The 20,985-nt window shown below is 35.2% G+C and overlaps 1 protein-coding gene across 1 annotated transcript; it reads left to right on the top strand.

Moving 5' to 3' along the window:
* Positions 1 to 9,928: 9,928 nt before the first annotated feature.
* Positions 9,929 to 16,262, top strand: Sox21a. Its single transcript, XM_073987172.1, has 2 exons — positions 9,929 to 10,242; positions 15,537 to 16,262. The coding sequence occupies exons 1-2, from the start codon at positions 10,001 to 10,003 to the stop codon at positions 16,087 to 16,089; spliced, it is 795 nt and encodes a 264-aa protein (XP_073843273.1). The 5' UTR covers positions 9,929 to 10,000; the 3' UTR covers positions 16,090 to 16,262.
* The last annotated feature ends 4,723 nt before the right edge of the window (positions 16,263 to 20,985 follow it).

Here is a 20,985-nt window from a genome sequence, read left to right as displayed (position 1 = left end):
TTAAATAAAAAATAAGCTGTAGATTTCCATTGTGGAAGAAAGAAGTTATGTCCGTTTAAAGTTGAAAATCCAAGAAACTACATTTTTCATTACATTTACCGTTATAAAATCAAAAAACCAAGTGACCCAAAGAAACCAAAGGTATTTTCGTCTTCCATGGACAATTTATGCATCAAAACCCCTGAAAATTTTCACTGTAGCACAGTGTTATTATCATTTGACCCTCACCATAATTAATTTCTATGTCGAATTTGCCATGTCTTTTAAATTCAGCACAGAATGAGTGTCAGTAGAACTTAACTTCAGTTTTATTTAGTTTTAATTTCAATGAGATAAGTTCAGGAATTATATACAAGTTTTATAGTTGAACATTATATTAGAACGTATGTTCTCTCAAGGAATATTTTATGAAAAAGGCAACATATAGGAACAAATTGGAAACTTGTACATATTTTATTCATTTTAAGTGGTATTGAAAATTACGCTTGGAGTCGACTCAGGAGTCTGGAGTCGTGAAAAATGCCGACTCCACAGTCGGAGTCCAACTAAAAATGGCTCGACTTCGAAACCCTGGGGCTGTAACCATGTTTTTGGTGCGGCTCTCATAACTTTAAACCTGAAATATACTTTCGTGGATTAAAATTATCCCAAAATATTTTGTAATTTTCTGATTCTGTAAAACCTAATCCAATTCTGATTCTATTGTATAAAATATACGGGCATATAATTCCTCATCATAGATTCTTAACTTATTTATTCATTCAATATCCGTTGTGCTAAAAAGATTTCCCGATTTCCCGGGAAATATGATTTTGTTTCCCGGAAAATCCAGTAGCCAAAAAACCAAGAATTCCCGGGAATTCCCGGTGCGGGATTTCCCTACCCATACTCAAACACCCGTAGTCAAAAACACATTGATATGTGTCCATTAATCAAAAATTTAATGCGAAATAATTATTTTTGAACTCCGAGAATGATAACCGAACAAAGAGTGTAAGAATTTTCTTCTCAAAGGCTGGTTCGCTAGCGGATGTTACGTGTAAATTACATACATACACTTCGTAGAATAGCGTTGCCAAAAAATAACACATATGTAGACTGCTGTGAATCATACGCCTAATGTGACAGTTGGTCTATATCTACATCATTGGTGCTCGCTTCTTACGGTAGCGTAAAAGCAAACGACACGTATTCTCTCTTTATTTCTGATTTGTCATTTCTTAGTAATGGGGAGAGTGTCTTACCACTACTAATATACCAACTATTCTGGTAACCCTTTGCCTCTCAACACCCTCTCTCACCGACAAAATGACAATTGCTGCAAGGAAAAGTGCCTAATGTAGATATGGACTTGGTTAATAAAAAATAATTTTATATTAATCAATGTATGGTATTATAATACATATAAGATGTGTGTAAATAAACAGATAGCACATGCGAATATAATAATAATTGTTCCACAAACATCCCAGAAGGGACGAGGAGATTTCTCTCAATTCAATGAGTGCACCCCGATTCTTATTAGTTCAGTGATATGGAACATACTGTTTATCCCCGAGTCCAAACGGCGTGTCTTACGACACCACTTGTACTCTTGATATTGCCTGGCCGGGGAATCGAACCCACGACCTTCAGCGTGCAATACGAGTGTGCATACCATTGCACCACGGTCGCCCCCACACATGCGAATAATAATATAAAATATATCATGTGCATCAATAAATGTGAAATAAGAGCATATTCTAAAATTTTTAATCATGGTAGAACAATATAAGGTAACAGCAATACCCAGCTGATTGAACTGGGCTGTAATGTTAATGTCAAATTCCATATGACATTTTATATTTTTATTTCTTTTTTCGATGTATATTAGGGACATATACTTTTTGAAGAAAAAATATATCATTCAGAAGAAAATATTTCCCGTAAAGACTTCTTCATATCAATGATATGTAACCTCTTCCATGTCCAAACAACGTGCCGCACACTTTAACACCGTTTATAAAAGCATACAATATTTTTTGATATTTGTGTGGTGTTTTGTTAAATTTGAAAAAAAATAAAGCCCTAATAAACATGTGCTTCTTTGATTTCAAAAACAAAAGTTTGAAACAACTTCTCCTTCTTCAATGAATTTTTAGCGATCCCAAACATTTTTGCAAGAATTATTGTAATTATTGTGAGAAATTATCAATTTAGTGGAATGATATAGATACATTCAAATTGAAAATGTAACGAATTTTCATTCATGTTTTTCAAAATATTCAATCAAATGTGAAAAATATTAGTTTTATAAATTCCAATATTTTATAGACATTTCCTTGTTTTGTTTATATGTACCGGTGACACTAACATTACAAACAAAAACAAATTTCTATATGGTTGTTGTTGAGTTGCATTTGTTGTAGTATTTACCTTCTTTGTTCAAAAATGTTCAATTAGGGGGTGACCACCCTCAGCCAACAAAAATATATGACAATCGGCGTTCGTTAGTTTTCGAGCTATTTTCCGATCAACTTGAAAATGTTACCACATATTTTATATTAATTACACTTTGAAACAAGTCCATAAAAATTTCTTAGAGTGGGGGTCACCCTTTAATATTTTATTGGAGCCAATAAAATATTATATGTATATATGAGATTCTATTGCTTCAAATAACGTAGCATTTCTTCGGTGTCAATAACGCTTGTGTCTAATGTAGGCACTTTTATTTATGTACAATTGTAATTGATATAACTATCTTTGAGTGTACCATTGTTCTAGATTCTACAGTGCATAAGCACGTCTTTCATTAATTGCTGGTGCAGATTTAAACTTAACACCACCCATAAAACAGATGCTGATGGGTAAGATGATGGCGGCTGGTCCATTTTGCTGACATTGCGTGTTCTCAAAATTTCAACAAAGCCTGAAATATGAACTTATTTTCCAACAATAAATTTCGGCATTAGTTAAATGGCTTTTTCGAAAACTGCTAACATGCTCTAATGTCCTTCGAAAGATGCGACTGGGTATGTGAGTGTGTGTGAGACTTCCCAATATAAAGCATCCAAAATTTGTAGTGCTGGAATTATAAATGCATTCGGAGACAAAGATTATTAAATCACTGAATGTAGACTGCTGCAAACACATGTAGGACACAAATAATGTTAGGAGTGTTCGTGGAACACAAACTGTATTTGGTCCCACGGACAACCCCCCCAAAAAAAAAAACAAGGGGACAATAACAAAATCCATGCTCAACTTCAGTGGTCTAACTGTCTCGAGTAATGAAAAGAGCATGAAATAGTATGTCAATTACTTGTCCATTTATGCAGGTAGGGTATAGCCAATTTTTCCCAGTAAATGTCTACGGAAGCAACAAGTTAATAAGCCGAATAATTTGTATAAATACATTGTCTTAATGGGCGAGATGAATTGATGTTTTGAGAATACTTTTGTTACGGCTGCAGTCACAGCATTCCGCAACTGCAGGCTGGTAACTGACAACGACCACATGGAACAGGAGGGGAGGAGGACTACAGCCACTAGACGATACATCCGATACCTATTAGTTGACACAATACCAGTACACAATGGGATAGACATTCCTGGCAAAATGACATTGTGAACAATTTAACTGCTTCGGTGGCTTTGTGTTCGCTATTGGCCAAATTGCCCTAAAATTGAGTGCATGCGCGTAAGAAAACGTTGGGGTTTGTATGGGACGTGTGGGACTGCTATTGTGGCAAAATGAGAATTCCCAAACAACGACCATTTTCATTTGTTAACTTTTTATTGTAAAGGGGGATTTCCTTTGATTTTATTGTGCGGTTTTTGTTATTTGTCTTCCCAAACCTCCACCCGTCCGTTCGTCCGTCCATTCGCCCTTCAGATTGGTAGGAAGTGGTTGATAGCGCAGCATACTTCTCAGTCGCCGTCAAAAAAAGTCTACACTGTGTAGAGTTCTTTGGGAGCATGCGTCAAATATTTGGCGGGAACTCATCTGGACTCAAAGACAAGGATGTGTGTTCACACGCACACAAACATCCATATTCATTACTATATGTTTAATGAAAAGAGATTATTCCTGTGTGGGGAATGCAAAATAGTAGCATCGTTTTGTCACTAACACAATGTCATATCAAACAGAAATAACCTGCCAACAAGTCAACAATGAATGTCCTTCCACACAAAAGCCCATAATCGATTAACAATTATCAGATTCTCATCGTTTTGCAAGCACGTGCGTCTCTACAATCGATTGATCGGTTCACATGCAAATGTCAGCCAACCAGTTCTTTGAGCAAGTGACGGATCAGCAGGAGGTACTGTATATGCACTTGAATAGCATTCCCACCGAAACTGAACAATCACATCAATGGTCGTTCTAGCAAAAGACAAAAATAACACAAAACATCCTATGACCAATATGAAAAAACCTGCATCCTGCGGCATGCTCCCGTACACGCATACCAACGTACATAAACAATGAACGGTTGTGTGTATGTGATTCGCCGTATCCACATACCTATACACAACCAAGGGTTACATAAACAAATCATTAATGCGGTTCCACCATCATGTAACCAAATCGACAGTCAGTCAACACTGTTAACCATCTAACTCTACACTCAACGAACTCAACGACAAGAAGAATATCAAAATGCAGGGTTGGCTCACATTTTATGTTGGCGTTTGATTCGCATGTGCTACAGTTACAACCACGTCCATGTGCTCGGCGGCAGCAGTAGTAGCAATGTTTTAGTCTGATACACATTCCGGACAACCGCAAAATTCATTTTGTGTCGTTCACTCGACTGTCCCACATGAAGCGATACAGGAGCAAATACCACACATAACAACGTTATCTTTTTTGAATATTCGGTCTGAACAAATCGAAATCGATATAATTGTTTTACGGAAAGTGAATAGATTATACAAACGGGACGTGAACAAAATTGAGTGAATACCGGATAAATTGATCCTTAATAGGATACGTTATAAATGCAGATCGAAGTGAAAGCAACTATTTGATAACCGGAACAGTGAAACGCGAGGAAATATTTGCAAACTATTGGTACGACACACTATCACACAAACATTTACCTATAAAGTGAACCGCCTTGAGAATTAAAAACAAAATATTTCGGAAGGATTAGCTTTTACTACTGGCCTACAGTTATCATTCAATATAAAAATTTTGTACTCGTTTGATATTGAAAACAAATCTACTGATAGTGTCATGGCGTGAACCTGCCAATCTTATGTATATCAATCTACTGATAACATCATGGTGTGAACCTCTGAACCAACTGTAAACAAGTTCAAATGATCCATGAATTACTTGGAGCACACTATCGCACATACATGACCGTCGGCGGAACTTGCGATTTTCTGCATCCGTAAGAGAGGATAAAGATTGTCATGGAATTGTTTTCACACTAAGAAAAGGAACACTTTTCTTGTATTAATTGGTGAAATATTACAAATATTTGTGATAAAAATGTCGGGGTTTTTGCGAAAATTGGTTGGTTTATATTTATGATAATATTGAATGCATAATGCGAATCATTTGCACTTCCTTACATGTGAAATAAATGAAATGAATAAACGAAAAATTAATTTAAAAAATAACGTTTAACAATGATAACGAAAAAGAATAATTACATCTAATGCAAGGTGTCAAACAAAGGTTTTCAGAATGTAATGCATGTTCTACAATTCCCTGTGTTTTCGGTATATATTCGAAACTCATGACATTTTATGTTTTTTTACTGTCAATTGAAATCAACAAATTTTAACAGGATTAACCATATAATAGCCCACTAATAGGATTATCGTATGAACCAAATAATTAGAGGTAACCAAGGTCTCAAACCGGGAATATCTGAGAAACCAAGACTTCTTATTAGACTTATTATTAGTTTCCATCTCGAAGATGGACTATCATCAATTATAATAAATATTAGCAATAGAATAACTCGATAACGAGGGTTGCAATATTAACTAAACCAATTGCCAGTTTATAAAACGATAAACAAGGCCAACTATGCCCAGAATCAGGGTCCATTATTGCGGCTATTATATAGCTAGTCCTGTTGATGTTTGTTGAAAGTTGATCGCCATTAACAATAAAACACCTAAAAAGTCGTGACTTTCATTGGTTTTGGGTTTTTACTTTTAAACTACGTGCATTAATATCTTGTTTATACATTGAATATGGTCTTATACAAGTCGACCAAGTAATTTTTGCAAAAAACCCTACATTTTTATCACAACTATTTGTTATTTTTCACTAATTAATAAAAGAAAGTCGTTCGCTTTCTTAATGTGACAACAATGCCTTGCCAAACTGTATATATTTGGATGCTGCTCCACAAACAACAACAACAAACGATTATTTAAACTCGACCTAGAAGCAACATTCTTTAGCTTCAGTATTTTTATAATAAACATCGAAATATATTCCATTGGATTAATTAAGGCTAGTGCATTTATTTAACGAAGCGTGTTGAAGATGGAATGTTAACAAAGAAAACATATCGCTCATTTCCTCAAAGAGTGGGATAACTCAAAAATGCGTTTTTGACTTAGCAATTTCTATTTTTTTCTACGACTTCTACTTAACTTGCGTCAAATTTGCATATTGATATCTCTAAAACTCAACGAGCTGCAGGTTATTTGGTAGGACTTTTGAATAAATCAACAAAAAGCTTTTTGGTTTTATGAAGCATAAAACACTTCAAATCATGCTTGATCTTGCACAGAAATTTAGCATTGATATCTGGTTAACTCTTTATAAAAAATGGTCCAAGTACTATTTTTGTTCTTTGTGTAATGATCTTTTTAGGTTGGGAAGTCAAATTTCAATCGTCAACTTAAAACTCGTTTTCTCGTAGCCTGATTTTTTGAGGTGTGTCATTCTATGAGTAAATGAGCGATATTATCAGCATTCCATTCTGTAGCCAGGTAATGACGAAATATTTTGAGTTTTTGGGAAGCCGCGGACGTAAAGGAACTCCCTATCTCCCTTTATACCCTTTAACATAAGCAATTCACATGCAATTTTTTAATGTATTAAGGAATGGTATTAACCAAAACTTTTTCTAGTTTTCTAAGATTTCTTAACTATACAACGTAATGTGCGTGACGTTTCCTGAGTATTTCAGCAATGTACGACTTCTTTACAAGTTGTGGCATAAGACACGCCGGACTCGGCAATAAAATGAAGGTCCCGTTGAGGAGGTTCACTGATAGATATGACAAAAGTCTCTCTTGTCTCTTCGAGGATGTTTGTGGGAAATATGTGTATTTATTATGCACCCTATGTGGTCGTGAACATATAACTCTGCTGAACATTCCAATGCGTTTTTGTTTTCATATAGCTTCTGCTACACCAGCATTACTGTTTTAAAACCCAAACAGGAGAAAATTGAATTATGGAGCATAACAATGTTCTGACAAAATATTAAGCACATTACGAGGGGAACTAGACAAATTTCCGGCCTAGGTAACACGCAATTAAGCCTAAGCGTACTCAGGACCGTTTAACATACAACCATGTGTTGGGTTGTTTACATTGACTTGAAAAAAATCACTTTGCAAAAAAAAGGAATTTACTTGTGAACATTTTCGTCCGATCATTTTACACAAATTTCGACGTGGATAATCACGGCAAGAGTGCATCGATCAAATTAAATCTTTGTATGTCGATAAAGGACCACTCTCTAGCACTATGAAAAACTGGTTTAATAAATTAAATGTGGCCGACACTCGCCAAAAAACGAAGGTCGTGAGAGTCGCCCAAAATCGGACGTTGTGCCAGAAAAAAATAAAGCCGAGCGTTAACGGATAAAGCAAGATCGCCATGTTATACACCATGAGATAGAAGCACCCTTGGTATTTCTTCCACCAACTAACATTTGATATTGCGTGAATACCATGACGCAAAAAAGGGATTTTTCTCGCTAGATCCAGTAAAATTAGTCAATCGCTCAAAAAAAGGCTCATGTGGATTGTTGAAATTGTGAATAAAAACAATAGTGGTTCTTCGAACGACATTTATAAGATCGTCACATACGACGAATATTGGCTCTATGCTTAGGAGCCTGAAACAAAACAGGAATCGGCCGTTTGGGTCTTCGAAAGCGAGCCAAATCCAACGTAAGTTGTTCATGGAAAAAGACCTTCGAAGCAAATGGTAGCCTGTTTCTTCGGTAAAACGGACCGTGTGGCGACTATACGGCTTGCGAAATGTAGGACGGTTAATTCTGAGTGTTACACTACAATGACTTCATTTTATTCCAGATCATCAAGAAAAAAAGGCGTGGTCAACGATTTTCGTCGCCAGAAGATGCTGTAAAAGCGTTCAAAAACCATGTTTTGGAGGTGTCTCAATCAAGCCACTATAAAAACCCAACACATGGTCGTATGTCAAACTGTTCTGAGTACGCTTAGACTAAAAACTGTCAAACTTTCAAACAAAATTGTCAAATGACGCCTGGCGACACTGCGTGTTGCCTAGGCCAGTAAGTTTGACCTCTAATCAGTAATTTTCTTCTTATATTTGTTTGGCTTAAAATCAGTAAGAATTATTAAAAAACAGAACATTTTCGGTTTATAGTTTTTGTTTTATTTTCGATATTTTGACTATCATCGATAGACATCATCAGTAGGCCTATTCTGTAACATTTAACAACTATCAATATTGTTTAAATTTATTTTGTTATTGTAACAACTACAAAACAAACAAATGAAATTGTTGTAAAATAAACAATGAGTAAACTTGTTAAAAAGTTACAGATTAGGCCCCCAGGAATTTATTCAATTGTTTTGCAACTCTTTGTTGTTAACTTCTACCGTTTCTTCATCCTCTTCTGTTGACATTAACATTTCTACTGAAAGTCATTTCATAAACTTGCAACCGTTTTGCAACAATCTGCCAATATAAAAAGCCCTATTTTACCAATTTCAGGACCCTAACAACAGTTTTTCGTGGATGCTTTGTTCTGAACACATTTGCATCTGTTCTAGCACTTCACTTATGTTGTGTTGTGTAAAAAAATGAATCGGGTCGTCACCAACCAACAGAAAATGTTGCTGACGTCTTAGCGTTCTGAACCACAATCCACTTAAAATAAAATCTTTCGATATGAAAGACATACTACAATCTACGATGGAAAAAAGCTATCGATTGTAATATGATGTAATATTTAAAATTGACTTCTAGGAAGGAAGTGGGACAAATGACTCGTCTTTGGAAATTAAAATATTCAATTTAAAATTCACAAATGCAAATTTGCAGTGTTGTACGTATAAATAGGGACTCCAGATGAGGAAAAATTTATAGCAACAACAACATCTGCCTATGCCTGATGATATTAACCTAATCAGTTAACGAAACGATCGTCGCATAGCGGTTGATGTGTAGGTAGGACTTCACTTGATATCTATTTTTCAATAGAATCTCCTTAGGTCATATAGTTCGATTAATATTTAAATCAATTAAAAAAAAATAAAATGTTGATTGTTTTCTACTCATAACAAAATTTGTGGATGCGCCAATCCGTGCCTAACGGATATTTTGTATCGCATACACATTCAATATATGGATACTGAAGTAAAAGTTGATAGCATTTTTAGTCTTGCAAAGAGTTATTTTCAATTGATACGGAGGTTTAAAAGATCGATCTCTTTCATCATTTTCGTAGAAACACTTGTTGGGATCTTGAACACAATATTCTCACTTAAGAAAATATGAACAATGCGCAAATTACGTGCCTTCAACTTCATGGAAGATTACATCACACCACTAACGCTAGTTAAATTTTTAGATACAAATTATAATATTATGCCTGCAATCGCTCTTTGTTTTTAGATTGCAAATGATATCCCATCGGAACTGCACTAATACTATCAGGAAGACTTACAAAGGAAAAACGTCACTCTAACACGGCAAACCTATTAAGATAAGTTACGATTGGTCATAAAAGAAGTCGGCTAAAACTGCCACAAAATGCCAACAACCGCTAACCACACGGCACACCAACACAGCAATGCGGCCAACATCAATAATAGTGATCACATCAAACGACCCATGAATGCCTTTATGGTTTGGTCAAGAGGACAGCGTCGTAAGATGGCTCAGGACAACCCAAAGATGCACAACTCCGAGATATCCAAGCGATTGGGAGCAGAATGGAAGCTGTTAACCGAATCTGAAAAACGTCCCTTCATCGACGAAGCGAAACGTTTGAGGTAAGTCAACATGTTTTTGAACGCTGAATGACAAAACAGTCGAATTTCCCTATAACGTAGCACTTGGGGACATACGAATTACTGGGGTTATAGAGAAAATTCGTTATACAATCCGGCCCATCTGATTAGAACCAGCCTGATTGAATTTACAAATACCGTTGTATCCAACGGTAGGAGAGGAATTGTTAGTTTTATTTTTGGGAACATGCATAGTATATAGTACCCAAAATTTTCAATAGCTAACATGTTTCACATATGCGTTATAGCGGTACTTTCCCTTTATGAAAATGTAAGCATACACTCCCGCTCATCTGAATAGGTTTAAATTTTTTTCTTTGTATATGTTAAGGTCTCTTCAGCTGTGTTTGGATTACAGGTCCATTACAAATGCTCGAAAATCGGCCTGGAAGAATGCCTCTTCGGCGATAAATAACGTAGAAAACTGTAATTCAGATTTAACATAAAGGGATATGATATCCCCAGCTTTTATACCGTTGTAGTTCTCAAGCCATGAAAGAAACACGAATAAGCATAAAAGAATGGACTACTAAGGTACTACATCATTATAAAATCTGTGGGTATCATACCCCTTTACTACGCTATTTACCGGCGAAGAGGCATTCTTCCAGGCCGATTTACGAGCATTTGTGATACATGTGGTCAACTGTGGTGGAGTTATGAGCATGATAACACTCACATTTTTACTGCAAGGTTAGTTAAAACTTAAGCCAAAATACCAAATATTTTCAATGACCTCTGTTCTTTATCGACCCTAATATTATGGCTAGCACTTGGTATTTGCTCTCAGAAAATTTTAGAAGCTCAGTAGGGGTCTTACCAAATCAAAAAGTCATTTAAAGCGGGGTTATAAAAACTTTTTGTTTGAATATATCGGAATTTTATATGAAAGTTTTTGATAACTTTTCAGATTGAGATTTGAACCCACGTACAGATGAGCCAAAAACCATGCTAAAAGTTTACGTAAATCGATAGTTAGTTGCGGTAAACTTTTATAAAAAAGGAAATATAATTCAAAATAAATATCGAAGGTGTCCATTGCCAAAAATGGTAAAAATAATTCTAATTTCTGTCATTCCCATTCCAAAAGTTTATATTTTATCTGAGGAAATCGATGGATTTACGTGGTTTAGTTGTCTCTGGACATCTAGAGCTCCGAACAATAACGAAAACCAAACCGCTGAACGCTTCATGTCAACATCAAGTCCTTTGATTTCATATCTTGTATCGCATGACGGGGGATGCACAGAAACATTAGCGATCAGAAATATGTTTTGGACTTATAAACTTTTAAAGCCTAAACATCGATTTTCATCATCTTCCAAGACCCTAATAAACTTTTTCAGCCTAATATTTGTTGGCAATGGACACTTTCCGTCTTTATTTTTAATTATATTTCGTTTTTTATAAAAATTTACGTGAATTTTTAACTTGGTTCTATCTATTCTAGTGAACCATGTAAAAGACAAAAATATGCATACATAGCCTCTTATTTACATAAAGGATGTGCAGAGCATGTAAATAAAACATTTGAACGACATCATATCAAAGCTAATACGAATTCTTCGAATTCCGAAGAAATTGCACCTTTTCCAAATGTTTTGACCAGAATAAAGCACGTGTGATTATATTTATAATAGAAGTGTTAATAATTTAATAATAAGTTTAAATCTCGAAAAGGAATTAATAAATAACACTGTGCAACATTTATGAACTAAACAACTTCTGTCTAGCAGTTTATGAAAGTACAGACCCAATGAATAAAAACCATATTTGGGTTGTGTTTTCTTAGATCGGTGTCGCATTTTATGAACTCGTCAAAACATGGTTAAATATTGACTTTTTAAAGCGAATCGGGATATATCTCTGAAACCAAAGGCGAATCTTGTTTTGACAGCTGCAGCATACTTGTAGATCAGAGTAAGTAGAAAATATTTAGAGGAATAATGAACTCGAACATTGTTTGAAATAAATGATATGAATACGGCTTAAACAACGTGAAATAAGCATTTTACACTTTCAGAATGTTCTGAAGAATTGCTGAGCATATTAATTTAATTGAAAAATTTTGCGAAAGTTTACTTGGTTCAACTCTCAACAGTTTAGCTGCTACTGACCAGAATTGCAGAAATTAGGTAAACTTTTCTACATTTTAAAGATTTTGACGCGCTAGATGCAGTTTTTCCTGCTTCGTCTGTATGACAGGCTAGTTCTACTACTTTAGGTCTAAAACATTGCTGATGGCTGCAAAGCAAAATTGTTATGAGGTTTAGATGGAACCATAAAATCCAAACCCGACCTAACAATAGAGTTGTGTATTTCCGGAACGAACTAGTTCCAAGGAACTATTCCGGACAAGGAACTATTGGAACTATATCCAGCCATTGCATTCATATAGTTTCTTTCATTCTCCTCTCTTTAATTCAACACTAATTTCGATTTTTCTCGTTCGTTTCGTTCATTATTCAGATGTCGCCACATTGTCAAATAAAATTAAATCACATACACGTTATATCGCTGCAATTTATTAATTTGTATGCCAATTTGTTAATGTCAATTAATCCACCAAACTATGAAAACACAAGGAACGATGAAAGAGAAACATTCATGAAACTATTTCGGTCTTGGAACTATTTGGAACGAAGGAAACAAAAATAACTATGAAAGAGAAAGATTCATTGAAGTATTTGGAGCTATGGGACTATATTAAGGAACTAATTCCTTTTGGGAAAAGGAACTAGAAAACCGCTCCGCTTCGGGAACTAGATTGCCCAACTCGATCTAACAAAACAAAACCTAAGTCCCAATTTACATTGGGCGAGTTTACTTGCGGCAATTGTCATTTTGTAGGAGAGAGAGGTGAGGCATATGGTAACCCTTTGCCTCTCAGCACCCTCTCTCACCTACAAACTGACAATTGCCGCAAGTAAACTCGCCTAATGTAAATTGGGACTAACTAAGGTTTTTGTAGTCTCAATATGTACTTTTAGAAAAAGCCAACTAGAAGTTGTTTTTATTTCCAGTGTTGCACAGTGTAATCAAACTACAAAAATAAACATAAACATATCAAAAATGACTATGACAAAAAATGTAATGGCGTTGCCGTATAACAGAGACATGTTAAAATCAAAAATAAACATAATAAAAGGATTACGTGATGAAAAAGTATCAAAAAGAAATATTTCAATTTGATAACAGTATTATATACAAATTTCCAAACCATTAGATATTGCTTTGGCGGTTAAAATCGCTAGCAATGTTGTAATATTGTAATGATATCGTAACAACAGAGTTTAAATCCATCTATTGAAAATTTTTAACAAAATTGAGATTTCCTATCTTTACATTTCTATACCTTTGTATTGTCGAGACATCCCTCATTACCTCACAGGAGAACGCTGTTCACTAACTTTCAAGGACCTAAGATCAGGTTAATGTTAAATTTTCAACAAAGCTTAACACTTAACAGTTGTTAAGTATTACGGCGTTTTGAAATAATAATAAGTACGATATTTGCAAATCAACTGAGGTTTCGGTTGTCAGCCTTAAAACCGAGGTCCGCTGTTTGTCTTGTGTTGTTTGTATGGAGTGTACGAAACAATTGTAAACTTTTCGGATCGCTTGTTTTTTACTCTAATTTTCAAGTTTTGTTCGTTTTAAACTAATAATAAACAAGTGAAAATGTTTAAGTTTTTAAGCTGGACCGAACTGTTTGTCAAAAAAGTTTCGAGAAAAACGCGTTTATTATTTTATTATTATTTATTTATATTATTCATTGTAACACCAAGAGTATTTTTTGGGAATTTTGGGGATTATCAAATGGTAGTAACTGCAACATCATGACATGTATTTTCTTATTGCTGATACTCGTAACGTTCAATTGTTTTCAAGTCTCCAATCGTATCAACACGTTCGTTTTACAAATAATAATTGATCGAACAATAGACAGAGGCTAAGACAAAAGAAGTCATTCATTGGCAAAAACAATTCTCTACTCAATGAATGTACAGAACAATGATCACCATTGATTTTATTTTAATTTCCACAGTAAAATATAATTGTAGACTTTTGCATTGTTCTACTGGCCGATGCATAACTTCACAGTACCTTCATATCTTGTGTAAACACACATGTCATTATCAACCCTATTAGGGGTTCTTCCACACATATGTACATACATGTGTATGTTTTATTATTAGTGTTTGTATGTCAATATTAGAAAATTTGACCGGACTTGATTATGAACTGAAACTCTTATAGAAATCAAGCTGAACAGGTGTGCGTTTATACATTATTTCTATGCTGAGATCGGAAATAGAACAATTATTATTGGATAAATTGTTTGGGCAGACGATATAGCCAGATAATATTATTTTTGTGTTAAAAATTCTTTTTTAATCATTTGTTTAAAACATTTTATACTTCGAATACTGAGTATATCAAATATATCTGAAAAACATTTGCAAAAGTTTACTGACACACGATACAAGAAAAACATTGCATTTTTGGACTGTTTCACTAAGACGATTCGAATTCAAATTCGTTTTTACTACTACCAAACTTCCGTTTTTTGAAAAATATTTCATTAATTTTTGTTTTCAATCAAACAAATATGTATTACAATAACAGGAGTTTGGTCGTAATTCGAACGAATTTGAATTCGAATCGTCTTAGAAAAACTGGCTATTTGTTATTGGTCGAATTTTCGAAATTATTATCTTACGTTTAAATTGTAATGTTAAGGATAAAAAGCCTCGTTAAAATATAACCAATTTCAAAAGTTATAACAATTGCCCTTAGAGTTTTCAATCTTCCGTATTTAGAGTTATGTACGTATCTCTTTCTGTGTTGAGCATTCAGGAACCTTTAAGCTGGCACCAATTGCTCTTTGTTTTTTGAAACATTAACAAATCAAAGTTTGTAATTTTTTTTAATTATTACATAAAACGATTTAAGGTAAGGTCACATGAGGCAAATATTTGCTCCAGCGACAAATATTTGCTCCAGCGACCTTACTGAGAGCAAGTGAGTGCAAATTTCAATGCATTATTTACGCTCACTCTTAGTAAGCGAACACTGCCGGTCGCTGGAACAAATATTTGCCAAATGTGACCTTACCTTTAGACAATATTTAAGTTTAAACAATTTTGAAATAAGCAATTAAACATTAAGAAAAATGCAATATTAGTTCTCCATTCAATGATCACCTACCTGTACGATTTCACTCACCACTAATATTGTTTAATGAATTCATAAATACTACAATCTCTTTACAGAGCATTACACATGAAAGAGCACCCAGACTACAAATATCGGCCTAGGCGAAAACCAAAAACACTAAATAAATCACCCGTACCAGCTAGTCACAACAACATCAATTCAAATAACAATAACGGTCATAGTCACAGTGAGTCCCATGTCAGTGGGTCCAATGGTCTACTGCATAACCACCAGCGAACTAATCATCCGGGCAGCCTACCATCGACTGCGACCTCCGTTGCGCAAAAGTATTCCTTTGGATCGCCCTTGGAACTTACTTTAAATATGCCTCCACGAATTTCGAACGCTTTTCCTGCCACCCTTTCACACTACCCTTTGGACCCAACAATCGCTTTGGATTTACAAGCCCGTCTTCAGGCTATGTATGCTGGCAGTCTGTACCATCCATGGCGCTATTTTGGATGTACGCCACTTATCAGCCCCGAAACCCCACCGTCTCCGCCCAGCAGCAACAGCACTGGTGTCTCATCGTTCGGCTGTATAAAATCTGCCAAATCTTCACCCACATTAGCAATGCCCACAGCACAGGCGTCTGGTAATATTATTTGACCAACTCCATTACGTTTCGGTGCTGCTGAACCTGCCGTTTAAGTCAAATTCAATTGGTATTTTCATCCGATTGCCCAATACGTACGCAGTTACCTTTGGAAATGCGTTTTCGGATATGTACTGTAGAAAGCTTTAAATCAACCGACTCTTTTAGTGTTCCATAATATCGGACATATTCAGTGGACGTTTTAAAAGAACGGAATTTATTCGTCCAAAACGTGGAGTTAAATGTTTAATTAAACAAATAAAAAGACTTTGGCAAATTTTTCAAAAGTAAATTTTCGTTAACAATTAAATAATAACTGAATAAAAAATGAACGAAATTTCCCCGTGAGTTTTGACTTTCCGCCGTTTCAACTTAAGGTAGAAAGTGAAAAAACTCACGGTGAATTTTCGTTCAGAATAAAGGCCTTGGTACATAAGCAGCCTCGTCACCAGGCTGAAGCAAGGAAAGCAGGCGAGGCAGCTTATGTAATGGGATAAAAATATCTTTCACAGTCCATAAAAAAATGTTAGAGGGGTGTAAACTGTGCCTGTCAACTGTATTAATATTTCAGTTTAATAGTTAATAAAATAACAGTCAATTTCGTATTAATGCAATTCCCAATCTGTTCCAGTCATCTATATTTTCAAAGTCATATTTTGCAGAAGAGAAAAACGTATGTAATTTTTAAAAATGCATTGTCATTTCGCTAGTGTCTTGTTTAAGTGTTCCACACGGCATTTGGTTGTTAAAAAACTGTGAGTAATTGATGCAAACATTTCCCAGCTGAAATTGTATCCGCTTCCTTTTTTAGCCCACCTAGCGCCGATAATTTTTTTTTTTACCGGAAAATAATATTTTTGAGACTTTCTGAACATTTTTTAAAAAAATAATTTTTTTCTCCAAAACTTATAGTTTTCCTGCAATCTGGCCTTCTTTTACAAGTGCCGAAAACTTTGAAGGGTAATATAGGTGTATTCTTACATGCCAGTCCCTTGGTATTTGATTGAGAAAATACTCTTACTGCATTCTTAACAAATCCCTTTTATGATTTTTTTATTTTTTAAATTTGTCATCAAAAGTCGAAAATTACAAAAGGAAAAGTCGATTATTTGAATTGTTCGCGTTTTAGGCCAATTCCGTAGAAATGCATAGGCCAAATGAAGCTTTATAAGCATGGAATGACAGATAACAGACAATACTCTAAAAAAAATGCAAATAAACACAAGAATTTGCGAAAATAACCGAGTTTTACGTCAATTTTTGCAACCATTTTTTGGTGGCGTTTAAACGACCAGTGGGTTAAAATGAAATATATAATTTGTTTTCAATATTGGTTAATCAGTGTTTGGCAATTGTATGATCGACAACCCAAATAAATATAGTTTTCAACATTCCGCATGGATATAGAAAAATAATGTTAAAGTTGTCTCGTATTCCAAATCAAAGGTCTTCTACGAAAGCAGAACATCCCACCATAATCCACCCCAATTTCTAATATTCATAATAATGATAATTGTTCCACAAACATCCCAGACGGGACAAGAGTGATTTCTCTCATATCAATGAGTGCATCCCGATGCATATTAGTTCAGAGATATGGGACCTATTACACTGTGCAACAAAATGGAGGTGAAAGTCTGGGGCACGGAAAATTCCTGTTGGGGAAGAAAGGCCTTGGTGAGTATATTAAGAACCCCGAAGGACAGATCCGCCGTGAGTCGAACTTCCGCGTTATGGCGTGAATAAGTTTTTGCTAGAGACCCTGTAAGCCATCAGGAATTAGCGTTATATCTTTGTTCACTGTTGCTTTAGCTTATTTTTGATATGACATGTCTGCAGTCAAATCGAATGAGGATTATTTTGGTAAAGCACTTCGACCTTCTAACTCGCTTCCTTCAATGTCCTTTTCGTCCTTTATTTTAAGAGCCGCTATAAAAGTACCATAAGATGACGTTTTTCAGCTTCGAAATGTTCTGCAAAAATGTCGCTCAGAAAATCTTAGGTAAGGCTCTCATTGACAACTAATCGATTTTGTCGCGTTTTCGTGGTTGTTTTGTGCATTTACCCTGTTTTTGTTCAGAAAAAGACTATATCTTGTTGTATATTTGTTACAGAACATACAATAACACAAAACACAGTTTTTTTCTGAGCAAACAGGGGTAAATTACAAAAATTACTTTAAAAACGCGACAAAATCGATTAGTTGTCAATGAGAGCCGTATCTAAAATTTTCTGAGCGATATTTTTGCAAAATTTGTGTTCACAGTGTTATTTATCGCCGAGTCTGAACGGGGTGTCTTAAGACACCACTTGTAGAGAAGTTGTACATGGCTGAAATACTCAGGAAATGTCGCCTACATTACTGGGGAGTATTTTGCCATCGTTCAAAATTTGATGTAGCATGGCCGGGGAATCGAACCCACTACAAGGCGGATGTGCTTACCATTGAACACGGTGGCACCCGTTTCTAATATGCACAGATTTGTATATTGACAACAAATATCCCTACTTATGTTGGTTGCATTTCAATAACAGTGGTCAGTTTAAAGAAGACCCTCTGAGATTGAAATCAATACTACATTTTTTAGTGATTGGATATAGCATCCAATTGCTATCCAACTTTTTATTGTGATGGTGAATATCTATGCTTCTCCCAGATGTATTCCAACAGAAATCCCTAATAATGGAATTAGCCTGTCAAATCTTTAAATCGATACAAAATAGGTAAATAGTAGCGAATAAATATCAGACATTCCAATTTTCATATTTAGAACCAAGGAATTTTAAAAAGGTAGTTTTGTAACAACTGTTACAGTATGAAATTTCAATCCTTTTGTAATAAAATTATTATTGTTGTAATTTCCCCAACAACATAAAGAAAATGTTGACATTCCAAATACATATATCGATGCCACTACCTATTCAATATGCCGTGTTTAGAACTTTAGAATGTAATAACAAATATATCTGCTTCTATTAGGATGAGTATTCTAATAACCTCTTGACCAGTAGAGTTTTAAATCAGTCAGTCACTATTCCAATTTTCCACTGCCTTTCAGTGTCTGCATTGCGTTGCATTTCGTCCTTCCCAATTAATAACCCAAATAGAGATATTAGGGTATTTTACTTGTAAATTAAACAGTACTTCATCCAATAGATCAAATAACAAATAATTCGGACATGAAAAAAAAGAGTCGGTTAGGTAGATAGAACCACACATTGCATGTACATACACACATATAGAATTGCCCACATCATTACTATATTCACCACAAAGTATCAGAAAACGCATCGTCAATGGTATATCCTAAGTATGTAATATACGTAACACTACATATTTACATTTGTATATATTTTTGTGATAATGACAGTAAATAAATTTTAATCACTTTTTGGTTTTCAATGTTAAGAATTCACAGCAAGTGTTTTATTTAAAATTACGGATTTTGGGAAGAGCGAAGAGGAAGGAGATGGCCACTGCTCGCTCACATACGAACGAAACTGGCAGATAAAAACCTATCCTGTGGGAAGAATCATTTGTCTACTTTTCACCGCACAACTCCCAACTCGCTTTGTGATTAATGACTGACTCGCTAGACGTCGGGTCGTGGCGGAAGATGTGCGAACACAGAAAATAAGGCAACTGTCATCCGCCTCTCGACTTTGGATGATGACAACATTATGTTTCTTGATGCGTTCATTATTAGGTTAAATTGCATTACAACGACTCTGTGGAAGTGATTGGGTCGGTCTGTGTGTGCACACAGAGAAACCCAACAAAAATGAAACAATCACGACAACCTCAACCAGCCGGCACGGCAAGGTAGCCAAACAAGCAAACGATAGAAACTCAGTGAGGCAATGGGGGAGGTTTTGATACGACATGGCCCCTGGCGTTTGTCGCACAGCAAATAAACACTGGCGTTTAGCGTGTCAAATTCAATTTAAACACCCACTTGAGCGCGCACTCATCTGTGGGATTACAATTCGAGAGTAGAGAAATGGTTAGAGTGATTACTTTGGATTCAACAAATCGTTCGACAATCCAGCCAAAGCGAATTGTTCTGTTCGCAAAACAAAAACCAATTCCTTTATAAGGAAATATCGGAAATAGCATTGAGAAGCATAAAACCACAGTGTATAAATTGTCGGTTTTTTAATGTTGCGTTTATCAATTGAAAAAAGAGGACCTTGTGATTATCGATCAATTACGAGAGGAGATGTCCAACACCTGGCTTTGAGAATATTGAATAAAAACTTCCCCACGCGTATGGGGAAATGTTTTTATTATTTATTTTTTTAAATTTCACTATTAAACACACCGAAATGGAAAGTATGTATTTAAATCGCCCAAAACAAAGAATTGCTGGGAATAAAAAACTCTCAATTCAATTTAAGATCCTGAAGCTATTAACTGAAGCTTCGCAATTCAATGAAATGTCACCAAAGTCCTGATAAGGAGCTGAAAACAATCGTTTGTCCAATGATATTTCACCAAGCCAATTCCATTATTCCATTCATTGTCTGTCACAATAATACAAGGTCACTTCCACAAGTGTCGAGGTGTAGAGATGATGATTAGAGACTCAAACACAGAAGACCAAATGTGGCAGTTGTGTGGCACTGGCAGCAAATAGACAAACAACATTGGTAAGTCCTACCTACCCCCACCACCACCCACTTACGCATTCGAACGAGTTCTAACACCATGAATGCCAATTGTTTATTGTTGTTTCACTCCTCTGATGCGGGAATGACAAAAAGATGGGAGAAGTGTGAAATGTTACCAAAATATTTACACACAAATGAAGATATCATCGACTTACAATGGTGCTGGATGGGGGGTCAGTCAACAACTGTTCTTCTCTTTATCTTTCAGTATTCAATTGTATTTTTATGACTTTTTATGG

The sequence above is a fragment of the Musca autumnalis genome, unplaced genomic scaffold (genome assembly GCF_047663935.1).
Source record: "Musca autumnalis isolate F117 unplaced genomic scaffold, ASM4766393v1 scaffold_4, whole genome shotgun sequence".
Classification (NCBI taxonomy): domain Eukaryota; kingdom Metazoa; phylum Arthropoda; class Insecta; order Diptera; family Muscidae; genus Musca; species Musca autumnalis.
This window is presented reverse-complemented; position numbering and strand designations above follow the sequence as displayed.

Excerpts from the sequence above, each read along its gene's own strand:
- Sox21a (XM_073987172.1), top strand. The coding sequence starts at position 10,001 with ATGCCAACAACCGCTAACCACACGGCACACCAACACAGCAATGCGGCC. Across the intron at positions 10,243-15,536 it reads GACGAAGCGAAACGTTTGAG|AGCATTACACATGAAAGAGC; the intron begins GTAAGTCAACAT and ends ATCTCTTTACAG.